Here is a 20207-nt window from a genome sequence, read left to right as displayed (position 1 = left end):
GTGAAAGTTCCTGAAAGCGTGAAATTTCAGGAAGAGGCTCATCACGAATAATTGTATCGTATTCCCTGAAACTTTGCATAAGTTTTCTTGCTGGTTAACGAATTACTAGATAATAACTATTTCATTAAACTTTCGCAATTTGAAATGTACAAACTTAACTACCCAAGTTTATAATTTTCGTTTATTATGACCCATTTTAACTAGCTACAAAAGGGTTTTGAATTTCACTGTGTTTACGTGTTTTAAGTGGTTACATATCATATTTTTTTACTGATATTTGTATTACTACTAAAATCGCTGTAATGAAATTTTATTAACTACCTTTGGTTTAAAATCTTCTGCTTATATTGCTTTTTCAAATTTTAAATATTACTTGCTAGACATGTTATTCTTTCTTTTTTCTCTGCTGCATCGATATGTTTTTATACTTTTAAACTACTTATATGTATATAAAATCAATATATTGCTGCTCTTATTATAATTTTTTTTTAATTTTGAAGGTGTTTTTAAATTGACTTATTCAAAGATTCTTTTGAAGATTCTTCTCATCGTTTCTTTGAATCCCTTAAAATATATAAATATTTTCTTTTTCTTTTTTACCATGTAAAGTTTCACTTTTTATTTTGCATAGCAGTATGCTTTTTATTGTTTCTACATGTATACAAAAAAGCGTTCTTTATCTTTTTAATTTTTACTTACTGTGTTTGTACTTACCTGTATATTTTTGGTAAATGCCCCTTGGGCGTATGATAAAATTAAATAAATAAATCAAATAAAATAAATAAAATATGTATGTATATATTTATGTTTTTCATTCTTTATTTTGAACTTTAACTTTTAATTACTTTTTAAAAAATCTTTTATTTAGTTAATTTTTTTTTTTAATTACTTCTATTTATGTTTATTTTCCTTTTCTTTTTTGTACTTTAATTAATAACCTTACATATAATTACTTTATGATATGGAAACTTCACTGGTCTATTAGAGTTAAGTCTAACTGTGTAAAATATAAAACTATGTAACTGTAGTGTATGTTTCCTAAATAAATAAATTAAAAAAAGGATATATATATATATTTGTTAAGTACTGAATTTACCGATTTGGCAGTAGTCAATAAATTAGTTAATGATAATTGAGTCAATCGAAATCTTATTTCAAAAGACATAGTTTAAAAAAATACAAGATTTATACACTTCAATAATGAAGCAAGGTAATTTAAAAATAAATATTCATCGAGTTTATATACCTACGTATTATAAATCTATGAAATATTTAGAAATAATAGTTGATACTAAAATTTGACATTTCTGTTCTGTTGTAATTCTTATTATGACGTATCTAAATAGCCATAAGACAATAATTCATTGCCTTACGCATAAACTAGAAATATTGTGTAAGTACCTACCTACCTACTACATGAATTACGAATCGAATGAATTTTCGAACGTTATTTGAATTTGCGCGTCACCGCACCGGTGGAAAAAAGACAAATGAACAACAATGAAAACTTCATATCAGACTGTTATAGGAATCGGGAATGAACTTTAGGAAAGAATTTACATTAATCCGGCTCTACTACTACTATTACTACCATCACGCCATTTCCCCGTAGGGGTAGGCAGAGATAATGGACCGCCACACACGTCTATTCTGGCATACATTCCAAGCTTCTTCCACATTCATACATCTTGTCATACATGCCCTTCGGTTCTGTCTGCTTTTGACATGACCAGACTTAAGATTTTGGTTTATCTGATCATGCCACGTCTTCCTTGGTCGTCCTCGTCCCACGTTACCGTTCATTTACGCCATATGCACTTGTTTTACCATTCTTTCTAAGTGACCAAACTATCTTAGAGACTCTTTCTTAATCTTATCAATTATACTTGACTCAGATTTACACTCTCGCCAGATTTCTTCATTCGTAACCCTGTCATACCTTGATTTCCCACACATTCGTCTAAGAGATCGAAGAACCTAAAAGGAATGACTCGCCTACAATCTGTATTGAATGCCGCAGCGAGACTTATTTTCGAAATCTCAAAAAAGTTCAGTCATATCACTCCACTACTTCGGGAACCACACTGGCTACGTTTTCCACAGAAGGTCGAATACAAACTCTGTTGACTTATGTATAAGTCACTGCACAACTCTGCTCCGGAATATCTAAGGGAACTATGCATTCCAGATGAACTTGCTGACAGGCGTCTCACGCTTAGATCAGCTATGTCTACGGCGAGAGGAAAAGTTAATATACCTGTACGCAAACAGCGCACTAAATTAAGTGAACGCGTATTTGCGGTCGCAGGCCCTATGGCATGGAATGCTCTCTCAGCAGAGGTGCGAGGCTGTAAAAGTGAAGTGATGTTTCGGAAAAAACTTAAAACCCACTTGTTCTCTAAATCATTTGAATAAATCCGTAGCATGTGTCAACAAAGTATTTTAATTAAATTACAAATTTAAAAGCTTCAATAAATTATTTTTTTAACTATAGAATCACTATGTAAAGCACCCTTGATTATATTACGAAAATGGCGCTTTGTAAGTTATCCATAATAATAAAAATAATAATAATTGCTGTAGCACGGATACTGGTATCGTGTAGATGATGATGAACTGTATAATATTACCTGTTTATACAACACTTCACTTTGTGCAAAATATGCTGACGCAGGATATGATAAAGATTTATCAGAGAGACAATTTTTCACATGTGACTTGCTCACAGGACGATAGTAGAACAAAAAATGGAAATAGGAAGGATTTGGGTAGAAACGGGATATTTACAGTCTTATGTGAGTTGCCAGTTTAGAAAATGTAAGTTCAGTACTTAACATTATTACTCTAAATGATAATAATAAATGTCGGAATCTACTATTATTTATTTAATCTTCTAAGAGTAACTTTTGTTTTTATGCCCCAATGTCCAGAATGTGTAGATTAGTCAATTCGTCACACAACTTGGAATTCTTTAGAATAGATCTTCCGGCTTTTCGTAAATCTCTTTGCCACTAAAACCGTGTGGGATGAAGATGGTTTCGCATGGTTTAACTCGGAATATGTTTATCGTGTTTATTAATATATTGTATAGCGTTATTTTATTGCCCTTGTTCGTCTTTGCTACATAGTTTTATATTCTTTTTGTTCAGTTTCTTGTACATATGTATATTTCTTCATATAATTGTTGTAATAAGCTTAGTATCAGTAATATTTTAATTTTTCCTTTTTCCCTTTTCGCACTTAATGGTGCATAGGGCACTGCGTTGGCACACCAATCGTAGCGTATCTTGATCACTTTTGTTACATTAAGGTAAATGATTAAAAAAAAAGTAAATGATCAGTCTTACGCTTCAGGTACCAGTCCAAGGACTATGAAATTTTCTAGCGTGAAAACACCCTTTTAAATAAATGTTTCATGACAACAGTGTCGGGAATCGAATCTGAGACCTCTTGCATGGTAGGCAAACGCGCCGGCCATTACGCCACGAGGCCGACGAGGCGATGATAATACGATACCAATAAATATATAGTTTTGATGTAACCTTTATTGATATCATTCTTCTGAACGTGTGATGTCACTGAACGGCTCTATACGATTCGACCGATCTACGTGCGGTTTTCAGAAGAATGTAGATCTTTGCGCTGTGCGTGTTTGTAAATATTTAAATTTTCGATCGAATCTGTAAAAACAGCTAGAAGCATAAATCTTTTTTTCATTGACTTACCAGGTTGCTATTATTATTATTGTTGCATATACAAAAAATGGAAGGATTTGTTTTTTTGTGTTTGAAAAAAGTTTGTTTTTGAATGTTTACAATCATTCACTTTTCATGGATCCCAATCAGATTATTTTCTTAAATTCCTTATAATTTCTACTTATTTATTTCTTTTTACTGGATTTTTGGGAATACTAAAATAATATTTACTGACATCCAATACATTTTTGAAAATTGCATTCGTGAATAAAGTGCACCCCTGTTTGTGAGAAGAGCCGATTTTGACATTTGCAAAAAGAATTCTATTTTTGAAAATGATTCTTTTAGTTTTGAAATTCAATCATGAACAAGTACCTAGGTACCGGCTTATCAATGAAAAGTATTTTTCCAAGGTAATAGCAGGCAATCTAACGTTCTGGCAGGACAACGCTGACGCTAGTAACTTATATTTACATTTAAGTTACTAATTTAAAATACTACGTAAGCTTCCACTTATTTTTCGACGCGCTTTTACCCTCTAATGGGCATCACCAGTCTGAAGATAAGTTATTCTATCATTACAATGGGATTGACAGTAAATAATCTGAATCAAATATATATTTTTTTTATTTTTGGCTTGGAGTGATGTCAAGTTGAAGAAAGTGTTGACCTCGCTCTTTCATGACATTGGTCGTAGGGAATCAGAAAGGTTGATGCATGCCGCGGATTAGATTTTCTTACGGGATGTTGAAAATAAAATACAAAAATTAAAAATAATGAAAAAAATCCAAAAGGCGATCATGAATTTTCGCGTATATAAATTAAATTTTGTAAATTTAATGTATGTATGTATGTGTATGCGCATGGGTGTGTGTATGTGTATATGTATTTATATATGTGTCTATGTATGTATGTATATGTATATATATATATATACGTATATTTTTTTTGTTATTTTTCCATACATACATATATTATTTACATAGAAATATAATTACAAAAATACACTTTAAAAAAATACATCTTAAAATTAAGCCTTATTGGAAAAAATGCCCACAAAAACTACAGCGTCTAAGCGTGGGCCATTCCTTTTTTAATTATTAAAAAGTTTATAGAACATATATATGGTATGACTATGAAGAGAAAAGAAAAAAAATATAAAGAAAAAAACAAATTAACCTATGCTGATATTACGAAAATATGATTTATTTGCAGTGTGCATTTATTTTTCATTTCATTTTTTTTTTAAAGAATGTGTCTATCTGCTCCTTCAATGCTAATTCAAGTCCTCAAACCTACTTTAAACTGTACTAATATCAATATATGTATCCTAGTTACTTTATATTTTATTAGTATGTTCTTTCTTTCACTTTGTAAATAATTATTATGTATTAAAATGTAATTGCCTACCTTGGAACGGGGTATGTACCCTTGTTAGCTGGGCAAAGTGTACAAAAAAGTGTATGTAACATTATAATATGTATAAATAAATAAATATTAAGAAGTAAAAAGATAAAACCAGATAACTTCCTTATTTGTAGCATTACAAAATTATTTGTATTATTTGTTTTTGCAAATTAGATACACCGTGTAATTAAGGGTTTATAACATCAATTTATTTGGAATCAGAAATAATATATTGTGTGTACCAAATTAAACAATCCTAAAAATCCGGCTTAGAATATTATAATATATTATATTGCTTCTTTAAATGATTAACACGAACGCCTCGCCGCGCCGCGCCGTGTTGAAGTTCTATATAAACTTTTTTCTAAAGCTTTCGGCTGGAGTTTCCGAAGATTAAAATCTTAACTCCCGAAGTTTTGCACCCTGGCATTAAAGTTTCTTGTTATTTCGAGCTTTTTCTACAAGCGCTAAACTTATTTGAACTTCGTACCTATCGGAAAATGTTGCCTTAAAATGTCACTTATTCAAAACTTCACTTCACTTTACAAAACTTGAAATGTTTATTTTTAATAACGTCTTAATTATTTTGTTACTTATGAGAAACTTTTGTTTTCTGTTATACAAGCAACTTTAGTACGAAATAAAAATAATAAAAACATATTTGAAGCACTAATCTATATACCTATCTATCTATCTTTATATATAATTCTTCTGAACGTGTGATGTCACTGAACTCCTCCTAAACGGCTTAACCGATTTACGTGCGGTTTTCAGCGAAATGTAGATCTTTGCGCTGCGCGTGTTCGTAGATATTAAAATTTTCAATCGAATCTTTAAAAAAAAGTTAGAAGCATAAATCTTTTTTTCATCGACTTACCAGGGTTTCGACGAGAATGCATGTACAAAAAATGGAAGGATGTTGTTTTTTTGTGTTTAAAAAAGGTTGTTTTTGAATGTTTACAAACAAAATTAGCTTTTTATGGATCCCAATAATTGGGAAAGAAAGGAAAGAATCTAATTATTAGATTATTTCCTTACATTCCTAATAATTTCTTCTCATTTATTTATTTTTACTGGATTTTTGGTAATACTAAAATATTATCAACTGAAATTCAATACATTTTTGAAAATAGCATTCATGAATAAAGTGCATCGCTGTTGGTGAGAAGAGCCTAGTTTGACATTTGCAAAAAGAATTCTATATTTGAAAATGAATTTCTTTACGTTTTGGAATTCAACCATAAACAAGTATCTAGATACCTACTTTAATTCAATATTTGAATTTTAATAATGTTTAGTTTTAGAATTCAACCATTGAAAAGTACCTAGGTACCTACTTATCAACGAAAAGTCTTATTCCAAGGTAATAGCAGGCAAACCAACGTTCGGGCAGGACAACGTTTGTCAGGTCCGCTAATATACATATATATATACATATATATTATATATATATGAATCGCCGTTATTAGTCTCGCAAAAACTCGAAAATGGCTATTCTGAAAACGAAATTTTCTAATTTACGTCCTCAGGGTTTATAAATAATTACATCATCAATATTAAGTAAAAAAAAATATAGAAGCATAAAATATGGGTTTTTCATCAATTTCGCAGGATTTAATTCGACTAAAATACATGTATTGGAAATGTGGAAATTTTGAAATTCAATTATAAACAAGTACCTAGATATGTACTTAAATTCAATATTTTAAAATGAATGATTTTGATTTTTGGAATTCAATCATAAACAAGGACCTAGGTACCTGAAAAGTTACACCATCTTTTTTACGTTTATCCGAACGGTTTTGAGACCCTTTCATGACACCATCAAGTATTTTAGTTTCGAATTAAATGTCAAGCTCACGTCGAAACCTGACTGGCGGTTAAAAGACGACTAAATATACGCAAGGCAGGCGTGAATGTTTGGGCATGAGTCTTAACTAATTCATAACTAAAAGAAATAGGTTCGGTGTTCTTAATTGAAACCATCCACCTATTAATACACAAAAACGCACCCGGAACCCACTAAAATTATGACATAAGTGTTAGTTGTTCTAAATTAAAACCATTTATCTATTAATACACAAAGACGCACCTGGAACCCTCTAAAATTATGTCACTTATGTCATAATTTTAAAGGGTTCCGGGTGGAAATGTGGGTGTTCAAACATAGGCGGAATGGTGAATGTTACACAGTGTGTAAAGTGGCCACTTAAACCAGCCAATGACAGATAATAAGCCCTGTAAATGCCTAGACTCCCATATTCCCTTCTCAAAAATGTTTTCCCTCTCTGTTGCAACAAATTTAAATATCAACAACTCCTTAGAGAGAAAATTCAGCCAGTCTGCAAGCATTTGGATTTACTCAAAACATTGTTGAATTTACTACCTGGTAAAAGAAGAAGCATAAAAAAATGGAAATTGTTTTTAGGCGTTGCCTAGCAGATGAATTGGTTCAGCCGGATAAATCTCACCCACATAATAAAGGTTTCAGTTCTTTTACATCACAAAAGTCAACAGGTGCTAGAATTGAAGAAATGTGGGTGTTCAAACATAGGCAGAATGGTGAATGTTACACAGTGTGTAAAGTGACCACTGACAATGACAGGTCATAAGCCCTGTATTATTATCATATTCCCTTCTTAAATTGTTTTCCCTCTCTGTTGCAACAAATTTAAATATGAACAACTCCTTTTGGAGAAAATCCAGCCAGTCTGCAAGCATTTGGACGCACTCCAAACATTGTTGAATAGCAAAGCATTGTTGGGTTCAGCTCGTAGTATGTATTATTTATTTTATATTATGTACGTACTATGTAGATACAAATATATTATATTTTTTACAGCTTACCTGCAAATAAAATAACCGTTCGCCACTGGTGTGCATATATTCTTTTTCAGGGTCGTACTGCGAAGCTTCGGGGAAAATGTTTTATGATGTATTAATAATAATTATAGATAACTTATAAAGCGCCATGTTCGTAGTATAATACCTCAAGGGCGCTTTACAAAGTGGTTATATAAAGATATAAATTTAATTTTAACTTTTGAATATAAGAAAAATAATGTACTTTTTCATATTACTTTTTCACCACATGCTAAGAATTTATTCAAATGATTTAGAGAACAAGTGGGTTTCACTTCACTCTCACAGTTTCGGACTTCTGCTGGGAGAGCATTCCATGCCGTAGGGCCTGCGACCGCAAATGCACGTTCGCCGAATTTAGTGCGCTGTTTGCGTAGAGGTATAATAACTTTTCCTTTCGACGTAGATGTAGCTGATCTAAGCGTAAGACGTCTGTCAGCTAGTTCATCTGGAATGCAGAGTTCCCTTAGATATTCTAGAGCAGAGTTGGGTGTTAACGTGCCGTATTTTGCGAACGATATATAGAATCGTTCAGACTATGAGGCCCTGCTGTAATTGTTTTTTATTTTTTATTTTTTAGGAATGTTTCTCTTAAATTTTCAGTCTGGCCCTGAAACAGCCACCGGTATATTTAACAATAACCAGATCTTTCTTATCTTATTACAAGGTGGAATTAATGTTGCGAATAAATTTGTAGGGAAAATAAAATAAACTCTTCCCTTTACCGGTGATAATAAACGTAACAATAATAGCGGGATTCAGAATAGACTCTCGCAGTATTTTCAAAAACGCGATACAAAAATTGGATACAAAAAATTCTTACGCGCAGTAAAAATTACAGCATTTAATTATACGTCATTAAATAGCACAAAAATGGATCATAAAGATCATTCTTAACTCGGCTGTGATGTCACACTAGTCGACATAGGACAGAAGACTTGATATATCTCTCTTATTTTTTAATACGGTGAATTGGTATTTTTTGTAATCTTCAAATAGACATTTTCATTCATCACCGATTTGGAAAATAAAATTTGTATAGCTTGTAAATACAAAAAATATTTATCCTTGCTACGCGAAGAATGCATGTCCGCTAATTCAGCAACACATCTATACAGATACCTTATACAAGAGAAAGCACGAAGATAGAAGTCATAACAAGAGGCGCTGAGAACAGAGAAACTTTGGATGTTGTCTAAAACAGATTCAGTCTTCATTCGGTTGATGACAGTTATGGGGGACGCACGCGCGGAACATAAGCGGAGTATTTCCGATTTTTAATTTAATTTATTATAACAGAGCTAAAAAATATGCTTATTCGCATAAATTATGGAAAATGAATTATTAAACAGTATGTTCCCATGTTTTTTTTTTCAAATGTCTGAACGTTAGAGTATTCCGTCTTTTACTAGTGGGAACACGATGTTACATCACCGCGCGCAAAGGGATTATTTACCACAGTCTTTTAAGAGTTAAAAAATCCCTCGAGGTATCCAAGAGAAGATCTGGGAGAGGCGATAAGACGCACCCCAAAATTGATCCATTTTTTTTTTTTTTAAATATGTTTTGGATGATAAGACGCATCGGTCCTTAAGACGCACCTAAATTTCCGGTTGAATTTTCCGAGTAAAAAAGTGCGTCTTATGGTTCGAAAAGTACGGTGGGTAAATATGATAAATAATTTTGAAAAACAAATATAGTTTGAAGCGATATAATTATTGTCTCTATTTGCCGCCATTATGTATGAATTGAACCAATTAGACGCTCTTTAGACTTCAGGTGGTGTATTTCCTTCACCCTCTCTTTATCAAATGATCTGGAAGTAATTCCTCAAACGCTCTGTCTCAAAAGATATGTGCTTTATAATACACAATACACAGCGTCTTTTTGTCTCGAATGGGCATAAGTATATATAGGCATAGCTTCCAAGTGTACATTTATTGTTTAGAAATGTTAATAATAATAATAATAGTAATCATGGTTTATTAACAAAAATTATAATTTCTTTATCTATTACAACCTACTAGTCAATCCTTACATATATAATTCCTCTGTACGTGTGATGTCACCGTACTCTTTCTAAACGGCTTAACCCGATTTACGTGCGGTTTTCAGAGAAATATAGATCTTTGCGTTGTGCGTGTTCGTAGATATTAAAATCTTCAATCGAATATGTAAAAAAAAAAATAGGAGCACAAATGTTTTACTCATCGATCTACTTGGGTTGCATTCGAGGAGAATGCATTTGCAAAAAAATGGAAAGATGTTGTTTTTTGTGTATAAAAAAAGTTTGTTTTTTGTGAATCTCAATCAGATTCTTTCCTTAAATTCCTTATAATTTATTTCCATTTATTTATTTTTATTGAATTTTTAGTAATAATAAATAATATTAAATTCAATACATTTTAAAAAATCGTATTCCTACATAAGTACACCACTTTGTTGGTGAGACGACCGGAGTTTGACGTTTACAAAAAGCGTGCCATATTTGAAAAATATTTTTTTTATGTTTTGGAATTCAACCATAAACAAGGACCTACTTAAATTCAATATTTTTTTAATATCAAAAATTTTTAATTTTGAAATGTAATCACAAACAAGTACCTAGAGGAAAAGTATTTTTCCAAGATGATAGCAGGCAAGCCAACGTTCGGGCAGGACAACGTTTGTCGGGTCCGCTAGTTTATTATAAAGTTATACAATATTAAAATATACCTTTTATTATTTTAGAATGTTTTTTAGTAAGTTTTCCGATTTTTCTCTACCTAAACCCAGTAACCATTTAATTAGTTTATATTTTAACGATAATTAGACATTAGTTAAAATTAGGACATTCATATATTATGTTTGTACTATTGTAAGACTAAATAAAAAATAAATAATATTTTTATGCGTTCTACCTTTATTATTTTAAAACAGTTACACAACGAATGTTTTCAACTCGATGGCTGCTCTCAGATGAAAATCCTGTATCCGAAAATCGAGTGGGGATAAATCTGCTTCGTTGTGGCGTTCGTCTACCATTCTTGTAGACCGGGGTTCGATTCTTGACAGGGTGAACGTGAAATATTGATTTTTAACTTTGTTTAAATGCAATATTACAAAGTCCCTGGACTAGGACCTAAAGCGTAGGACTGATCACTGCACCGTTATCTTTTTTTTTTTTTTAATTTAAGTTAAATAACCCGCTAAGCCTCCGTTTTGAGGCTTGTCTGCAGGTGGGATAGAAGAGATATGAAAGGAGGTAATGAAAAATACACCACAACACCCAGACCAATTGAGAGAAAAATCTTTCTTGGATTTTTTTTCTTGCAACTGGCGGGAAAACCCGCAACGCCAGTTTTATAATCAAAATACGCTGCATTTGGATTACACATACAGTGCCCCATGCAATCAAGTATCTCCATCTGACACTTCCGCTTTTACGAAGCCACTTCGGGTGGAGTCCGGAATATCCCGAACGGATAGTGCGTATTTACGAATAGTGTACTATGGCACTGATGTTAATTCCAGTAGCCATATTGCCTAGGACTCGTGGGGACTAAGACTCCCCGCCCACTAGGCAGCCCGGCTGTGGCAGCCAGGCTGCGGCAGCCAAAATTTTGCTCAGCCAGTTATAACAGCCAGCCCGACGGTCGGTCCAAGTAAAATGGATGTGGAAGATGTTTTTGTTTACGTTTTATCTCGTAAGAAACGCAAACCAAAAAGAAGACATTGAATTCATCCTTTACTTGAAAGGGTTCATTTCAAAATCATTTTATGGATCTTCTGTATCAAAATTCATTGGGAATTCGATTCACAAAATACGTCTGGCTGCTACGACCTACGACAAGTGCGCGGAGACTGAGGCAGTTACTGTAATTACAGTGGAACATCGTATAATATGGTTTGCATGTTGGTTTGATTGGTGTCCTGACGAAGAGACGGGTACGTCTCGAAACCGGTAGACATAGAAAAGTCGAAAAGTGGTTAAATACAAATATTCAATAACATTTAACAAAATGTTTATTATTGTTGTTCAACCTGAAAAATATTATGCAGTTTAAACTGAGGAAATACTCGTATTATGCAATTTTCAGAGCTGGAACAGCGGAGGTAAAGGAATGCCTTTGAATAGTATGCAAATAGAAATAATATCCTATGTTGTCGAGACAGGATCTATCTAGCAAGTCGGATAGTGCCCGGGAGTGTGGAATATTGTACCGTGAATGGTTCATTAGAGTTCCACTGAATACATTATCCCTACTATGTGTGTGTAGGAAGGCGGGCACAAGCGCAAGGCACAAATCCAAACAACAGGGTTAAATTAGGATGGATTGATTTTTATTTTACTATCGTGGGGACCAGGGAGTAAATAACGAGGACTTTACGTTGTCTGTGCGCGGTGCTCAATGGACATATCGTGGTTATACAAGTAAAAGTGACCAAATTAAAGTATCACTCGTGTTTTATTTATATAATAAATTACAATGAACTTCCATCAAGAATTTTCACTTACAAACTTAAATGTTTTAAAAGTGACCATTTGCAAAAATGACGAAAGTGAGATTATTGACTTTTTGACATCGTGTTAGCATAATGCTAAGTCGATTTAACACTCCAAAAAAAATTAATTTGTAAAATATGTGACCATTTGATAGAAGCTCACAGATTTTTGACAAGTAAAACTGACCAACACACATAGTCACTTTTATTAGTAAATTTAAGATCCGAAGAATTGACCAATGACAGTAACAGTTAGTCAATTTTACGTGTAGGTGATGTCACCTGTAAAGATTTAGTTAGTGTTAGTAGTTAGTAAGTTAGTATACGTTTTGTATTTGACAGATACGGTTTTTTTTATAAAAAGTTAATTAATAAAATTTATTCTTTAAATTATTATTACGTTACACTTCCTAATTATTTGTTCTTTTTCATTTATGTTGTATTTCTGTGTTTATTTAACCTTCACATTTATATAAAAATAGATTATTGAAATAAAAAATCTCAAAAACATTATTTAAAGTTACAAAATAAAATACTACCTCCCTCAATGAACGAAACAAAAAATATTATCTGCAAAATTTCTTGTCAAATTTTACAAGGAAAATTAACTAAGTTTTTCAATTTTTTTAAAATATAAAAGTAATAATGTTTTCAAATACGTTATACTTTACATTAAAGTTAAAAGTACCGTACATATAATTTAAAATTACCAACCACCTACTTGAAAAATCTGATCTTTGAGAAGCAATTGAACTCTAGAAAAACACTAAACTGGCTCCCCTGAACTTTATTGATTTTGTCACTTGGTCAATGTATCTTGTATGCCCACGATATAACAGTTAAAGTAATAAAACTCTTGTTATATATAATCGAATAGAAGTCAATTACAACTCTACTTTATGGTACCTTTTTAACAAAATTCATATAAAAAATATTGAAAGAGTTCAAGAAAAATTGATGAGATTCATTAATTTCAAATTACATGTTCCTATAAAACTAATTGACCATATATATGTCTTTGTTAAACTCTTTGAATTGACTTACTTTGGAGACAATTACAGATTTAACATTTTTATGTGAAATCATTAATTCTAAATTCGATTATTGCGAACTTCTGGATTTAATAAATATCAACATACCGGTACGTAGAACTAAGAAAAATACTCTTTATTATTGTCACCTTTTCAAATTTATATTTGTCACTCACCTATACCGCGTATACACAGACTAGGAAATGAATGTATCTCTCATATCGACATTTTATCGACAATTCGAGTCTCTGTGAGTTCAAATCATCTCTGTATAAATATTTTATGATGTAGATTGAGAATTGGCCATACGGTGCTGGCATCACACCTCAAAAGAACTTAAGTAGCGACCTCTGCTTTATGTGAATGTGAAGAGGAAGAGGAGACCGCAAATCACGTTTTATTTAACTGCAGATTGTTACCTAATGACGAATTTTTGATACACATTTTCTTACGGGGTCTATCTTTTCCACTTAATATTCAACTTCTTTTCTTGAACTGTCCTATGGTCAATATTGTGATAGTCAAACATTTAAGTAAACCTAAGGTCAATAGTGTGATAGTCAAACATTTAAAAATAAACATGTTTATTCTGATCTTTCTGGCTGTTAATTTTTATCCGTTATTCATTGTTTTTATAAATGTAAATAATATTATTAAGTCAGTATAAATATAATCTTCACCAACAAGCTACAAAAAGTGGCTTGGTGGGATTTTAGTTTTCAGTAAAAATATAACAAGTGAATTTTTTTTTAAATTGTAAAAATGTATAATTATGCTACGAGTATTAAATAAAAATTTTTTTTTTTTTAAAATTTAAAAAAATGAAGGCATGTATCACTCAAATTTGGGTGCTTTGCCGTGAAAGGAAAAAAAAATATTAAATCATATACTAACAATTAATTTACAAAGCCGCTTATGCTAATGAACTAATGTTAACTTATTTTGTGTACATAATTTACCGACTTTTTTATATGCTCACAGAAAAAAGTCACTTGTGCTAATGAACTAATGTTAACTTATTTTGAGTACATAATTTACCGACCTTTTTATATGCTCACAGAAAAAAAGTCACTTATACCGTATAAAAAATAAACAAAATAAAGTACATCTGTTCTGTAAGGCAATGCATTAGATTGATCAGATTATATGTGGCAGGGGCGAATCGTCTAAATAAGCAATTATGCACAGCTTACTACTACTACTACTACTATCATTACGCCATTTCCCCGTAGGGGTAGGCTGAGAGAATGGACCGCCACACACGTCTATCCTGGCATACAATCCATTATATTAATAACAGCTTACCATGATAATACAGTAAATAAATCACTGAAATTACTTGGCTTCATTAACAGAATATCCTCTGATTTTACTAATGTCCGTACAATCAAAACTCTATATTGCTCAACTGTTCGCCCTCTTCTAGAATATGCCTCCGTGGTCTGGTCTCCATTCTATGTCAATCGCATAAATCACATTGAATCAGTCCAACATCGCTTGCTTCGAAAAATAGCGTGGATGCTCGGACTAGAGAGAGATAATTATTCTTATTCTGAAATAGAGTCAATGTTAAATATTTCTAGTCTACAAAAACGTAGAACTAATATTGACTCCATATATATGTTCGGCATACTAAATGGTATAATCGATGTTCCATCATTACTGGGACAAGTAAAATTCAATATTCCGACTCGTAGATTGAGAAACAATGAAGTACTGATCATCGATCAGCATAGAACAAACTATGGCCTAAATTATCCAATGACCTGCCTTTGTCGTATTGTTAACTCAAGACAAGATCTGGACTTTTTTGGTTTAAGTTTACAACGATTTAAACGAGCACAAATAAATAGTCCAGATCTTGTCTCGATGTCCCTTATGTTTGTCAATGCTTCTTTTCTTTTTTTTTTAAATGTTTTAAACTATTCTTTTCTTGTAATATTTAAACCTTATAAATTGTATACATGAACAATGTCCGTCAATAAATAAATAAATATTTGACCTTCAATAATAATGTTTTAAAGTAACCTTTTTTAAATTATTATTATTATGGATAACTTATATAGTACCATTTTCGTAATATAATACCTTAAGGGCGCTTTACAAAGTAATTATATAAAAACAATATATTTTTTTTGCACCACAGAAAAAACAGTCACTAATAATTATAGGTATTACTTACATATTGCGTACTTATGTGTAGGTACAAATTAATGAACCTTTTTATGGGAAATTAATTTATTTAGTAAAACTGTTACGAAAATTTTCATTACTCACATTATGTAATCCTCGAACTGTGTTTTTGTAATAAATTTAATTAAAAAACAAGAAACAATTATTCTTATATGCAATTCTCTTTTGTTTTAGGTCAACCCGGCTTCTACTTTGGTCAGCCAGACAACAGGTTTGTCCCCAGTTTCCAGAGCCAAACGGGAGGACCTTATTTTGGCCAAAATAACTTCGGCAGCCAGTTCAGACCCTCAGACTTCTCCCAGCAGCAAGTCTTCAATACTCAGGGAAATCAAGGATTTCAGAATACAGGGTTTGAAGCAAGCAGACCTTTGCCTCAATACCAAGAAACGGCTGGAAGATCGAGACAAAATGGGCAATATTATATACAGTCGGAGTTTGCTCCGTTGAATGAACAAAGCGGATTCCAAAATAGACCAGCCCCAACCAGCTATCAGGTCAATCATCCGGCATCAACGAACAGGCCAGAATTTTTGCCTTTCTCTCAAACATCGCATAATCACGATCCTTCGAAGCCAGAGATGTTCTTGGGTCAGATCACAATCAACAATCCAGATCCCTTCCCCGATAATCCCGGAGATGTTCACAACTTCAACAGTCCAAGAATAAGGCAGCCAGGACAAGGGACATATAATACCAACATTCTTCGAACACCTCCATTAGACTTTGATTCAGATTTTCCCAGCGCTGCTGAGCCGGTAAACCAAGATATTTACGAGTACACTGAAAAACCTAAAATTTCAACTTACAATCCTAATAAGTCAGAGTTTTCAAGAAACAAACCACAAAATAGAATCCTCAACAACAAGCCGAGTTATTTCAACTCACCGAAGGAAGATTTTGGTACACCAAAAAAAGCCCAAGCGTCTAATGAAAACTACTTTAGCAGTAATGAAAACAGTTTCTCTAATACCAGAAACCGTTTCAAGCCAAAAGGTACAAGTACGATGCGACCGAGTCCTCAGACAGCCCGGCAAAATAGATTCTCCCCGTCTACTAAGTCACCGGGCAAAGCTTTGGCATTTAATATAAGGTCAAACAAACCATCGTTTAGTCCCAACAAACCACATTACAGTTCTACAACCGAACACAAACCCTTGTTTGACCTAGAGCCATTATTAGAAGATGAAATTCTTGAGGATGGCGATAGTTTACGAAAACCCACCAATGGTTCTGAAGATGTTGAAGTGATCAAATCAGTAGACATTACAACAAAAGAACCTTCTACTACTGAAAACGTGGAAGTCACCACAATCATTGAAAATATTTCGAAAGTCAATTCCTCTCAAAATACAACAGTTCTTGATAGTGAACACAGTGCAAATGTTCAAAACGAAACAATTACGGAGTACGCAACCGAAACTTATATTTACGAAGATCAAACAGAAAGCGATGATGAAAACAGTCCTGAACACATCGTAGAAAGCAATAAAAATATTCAGACCTCTGAAGTTCCAGAGTATTATGATGAAGAAGTCGAGTACATTGATGAGTCTGAAAATCCCGACGACGATAGCCCATCTGTTTTGGATTCGACTACTCATGATCACTCGGAAATTCAAAACGAAGAAAATGAAGATTACGAAGAAGAAGAGGATGAACACAAAAAAGATTCGGGTGAAGATAAGTCTACTGTCAAAAGTGAGACCTTTGAAATTCTTACAATGAAACCTAAACAGACCATGGTCAAAGATGATAACTTTAAGGAATTTGTTGACAGCGCTCTCATTGATAATACTGAGCCTCCAACGTACGTCACCGAAGAATATGCGGAACCTGAAGTTACTTCAGTTTTTCCTGAAGAAATAACAACCGAACCACCATCAATATTAATTGGACAAGAAGTTGTTTCAGTCGTTACAACGAAAAGTGTGGTCAACGGAACAGTCTCGGTTCCAGAACAAACGCAAACCCCACCAAAAAGCACTGTGGAGATTAATTTACCATCAAATCATTCTGAGTCAGCTACTTTGTCAATTGAAGATGATAAAATTACCACCGTATCACCCAACTCCACGGAGAGCTGGGTTGTTGTAGCATCAGTTCAAACTAGCCGAAGTGTATCAGGAGCGAGGTTTTTACCTTTCCCGGGAGTTGCTCAAGATGAAAAGAAACAAGTCTTGTCAGATTTGGAGGAAGAAAATGAAAATTCAGAACCCACAAAACCTGAAGACGCCACAGTAGATAGTGTTACCACAACTGAACAAACGACTGATACGAATACGAAATCGACAGAGAGTATTATTGATAAACTAGATCGTGTCCAATCCGAACTCTCAAGTGGATTTTTATCTGGTTTCAAAGGTGACGCACAAGATTTTGCAGTTCTTACCGAAATGCCCCATGACAAGCCTGCCAAAGAAGAACCCACTACTCCTGCTCCGCCGTTACAAATATTCACGGTCAAGAGTACAACAACGACCACTTCCACTGAAAGAGCTACGCCAGAACCTCCCCCAGTGACCATCAAGAAGTTTTCTCCTTATTCCCGTCCTGCTACTACCACAACAAAACCGAAATCCAAAATTCCAGTTCTAGAAACAATCAAATTAGACGAATTAACTGGGCTTCTCCCACCTGGATTCAAAGTACGTCAAAGTTTCAAAGATAGAAAGATCACAACAACAACTGAAAAGGCTGACGAAATCAAACAAATACCTAGCTCTTTGAAAAACAAATTAGTGATTCAAAGTGACATATCTTCACTTTTACCAAAGGGGTATAAACCACCTAAAGAAGAACCACCACCTTCCATAGAAGATCTTTTTAAGACAGTCAAACCTGATTCTGTGGTTCACCTTTTACCCCCTGGATACAAACTAACTCCAGATGCTAGCACAACAGCAAAACCAAAAAAGGTTGATCTGTTAGCACAATCAATTCCAGTAGACGTTTCATCATTCTTGCCTAAAGGCTTCAAACTCCTGTCAACAACAACTGAAAAACCAACGACTATAAACAAACTTCTTGAAAAGGCAAAATCCGCTGATATTTCAGCCTTTCTTCCTCCGGGGTTCAAACCTGAATCAAAATCTGAATCTAATGATACAGTACCAATCAAGATTGCCGATATTTCTTCACTTCTTCCCCCTGGTTTTAAGCTTAACAAAGGGGAAAGCAAACCAGAAGTCAGTACTGAAGACAGTCCATCTTCAGCGCAAGAACCTGCTAAGCCTGCGGTAAAGGATTTCAAAGTAGTATTCCCTTCAAGACCTGGTGCAGGAAAACCGGGCAAACGATTGACCACTCCGAAACCATCGAACGAAGGAGGCATGCCCGGAGGATCTACTCCATCAATGCTCAAGAAATGGCCAACCAGGTAGTTAAACAATAATTTTTAAATATTTTTTTAAGGTGTGTGTTTATTTATAAAGCACAATCGGAATGTAATTAAATTTACAAATCTAATGTTATTACAATAATCTAATATAATACAACATTTATAAATATGTATATATGCATATAACATAGTGATAAGACCGATAAATTGAACTAAAGAAAGTTGTTAGTCACTGAATAAAAGAATATTAATTCACTTATAATATTGTAATAAAACAAACAAAAAAACAACAAATTACAACTGGGATGGAGAACATTTTAGAGAAGGGAAAACGTAAGGCTATGTATTTACAGGGTTTATGACCTGTAATTGGCTGGTTTAAGTGTCCACTTTAGACACAGTGTAACATTTACAATTTTTCTTCTATTCTTCCATCTGTTGATTTAAGTGAAATTAAAGAGCTGAAACATTTATTGTGGTGAAGAGATTGATCTGATCGAATTATCTCACATACTAGACAACGCTTAAAAATAATTTTCCAATTTTTAAACTTTTTCTTGGACCAGTTGATTTTATTACAATATTTTAAGTTTGCCATAAGCCCTACCCTGTAAATGCTAATACTTTCATATTCCCTTCCGTGTTGCAATTTATTAATCTTAACACTTTGTTTCCCGGAGCCGTGTAAATTGAGCCGTGATTATACTCGTATAACCATGCGTTGCGTCCCGGTCCCGTGTTTTTACGTGGTTTACCAGCTGTCTAAAAAAGTGCATTTTATTGACACCTGGTGACTTTTATTTGTACTTTTTTGCTGCTGGTAAAACACGTGAAAACACAGTACCGGGACACAACGCATGGTTATTATAACCACATGTTTACACTGATCCGGGATACAAAGCACAAAAAAAGGAGTGAGGCCCTGTATATGTGCGAATATTGCAATGCGCAATGTAGCTCTCCTTAAAGGCCAATGTTGGCAAAACTATCATACAAAAATGACTTATTTAATAATTTCAAATAAATCTGAGAAGTTTAAATTGATTAAAGTCAGTATTTTCATAATTATGACACTTTTAAGAAACCCTTCACAAAGCATGAAATTTCACAAAAATGGTCCGGGCACAGGGTAAATTCTATGTGTATTCGGCCGGTGCTCAAAGTGTTAATGACTCCCTAGGGGGTGAAGTCCAGTTT

General features: G+C 33.3%; 1 protein-coding gene across 2 annotated transcripts in view; it reads left to right on the top strand.

Moving 5' to 3' along the window:
- The window catches only part of LOC148283212 (uncharacterized), a 429005-nt gene that overhangs the window by 383892 nt on the left and 24906 nt on the right, over positions 1 to 20207 (top strand). For both annotated transcript variants that reach the window (XM_088223836.1, XM_088223837.1), the window contains one exon: positions 15848 to 19049. In XM_088223836.1, coding sequence (XP_088079962.1) covers positions 15848 to 19049 — 3202 coding nt within the window. The remainder of the gene's footprint in view (positions 1 to 15847; positions 19050 to 20207) is intronic.

This window comes from Micrasema longulum, unplaced genomic scaffold, assembly GCF_059751315.1.
Source record: "Micrasema longulum isolate JH-2025_06_02 unplaced genomic scaffold, ASM5975131v1 h1tg000252l, whole genome shotgun sequence".
Lineage (NCBI taxonomy): Eukaryota > Metazoa > Arthropoda > Insecta > Trichoptera > Brachycentridae > Micrasema > Micrasema longulum.
The sequence above is the reverse complement of the archived record's forward strand: the minus strand, read 5'-3'. Positions and strand labels throughout refer to the sequence as shown.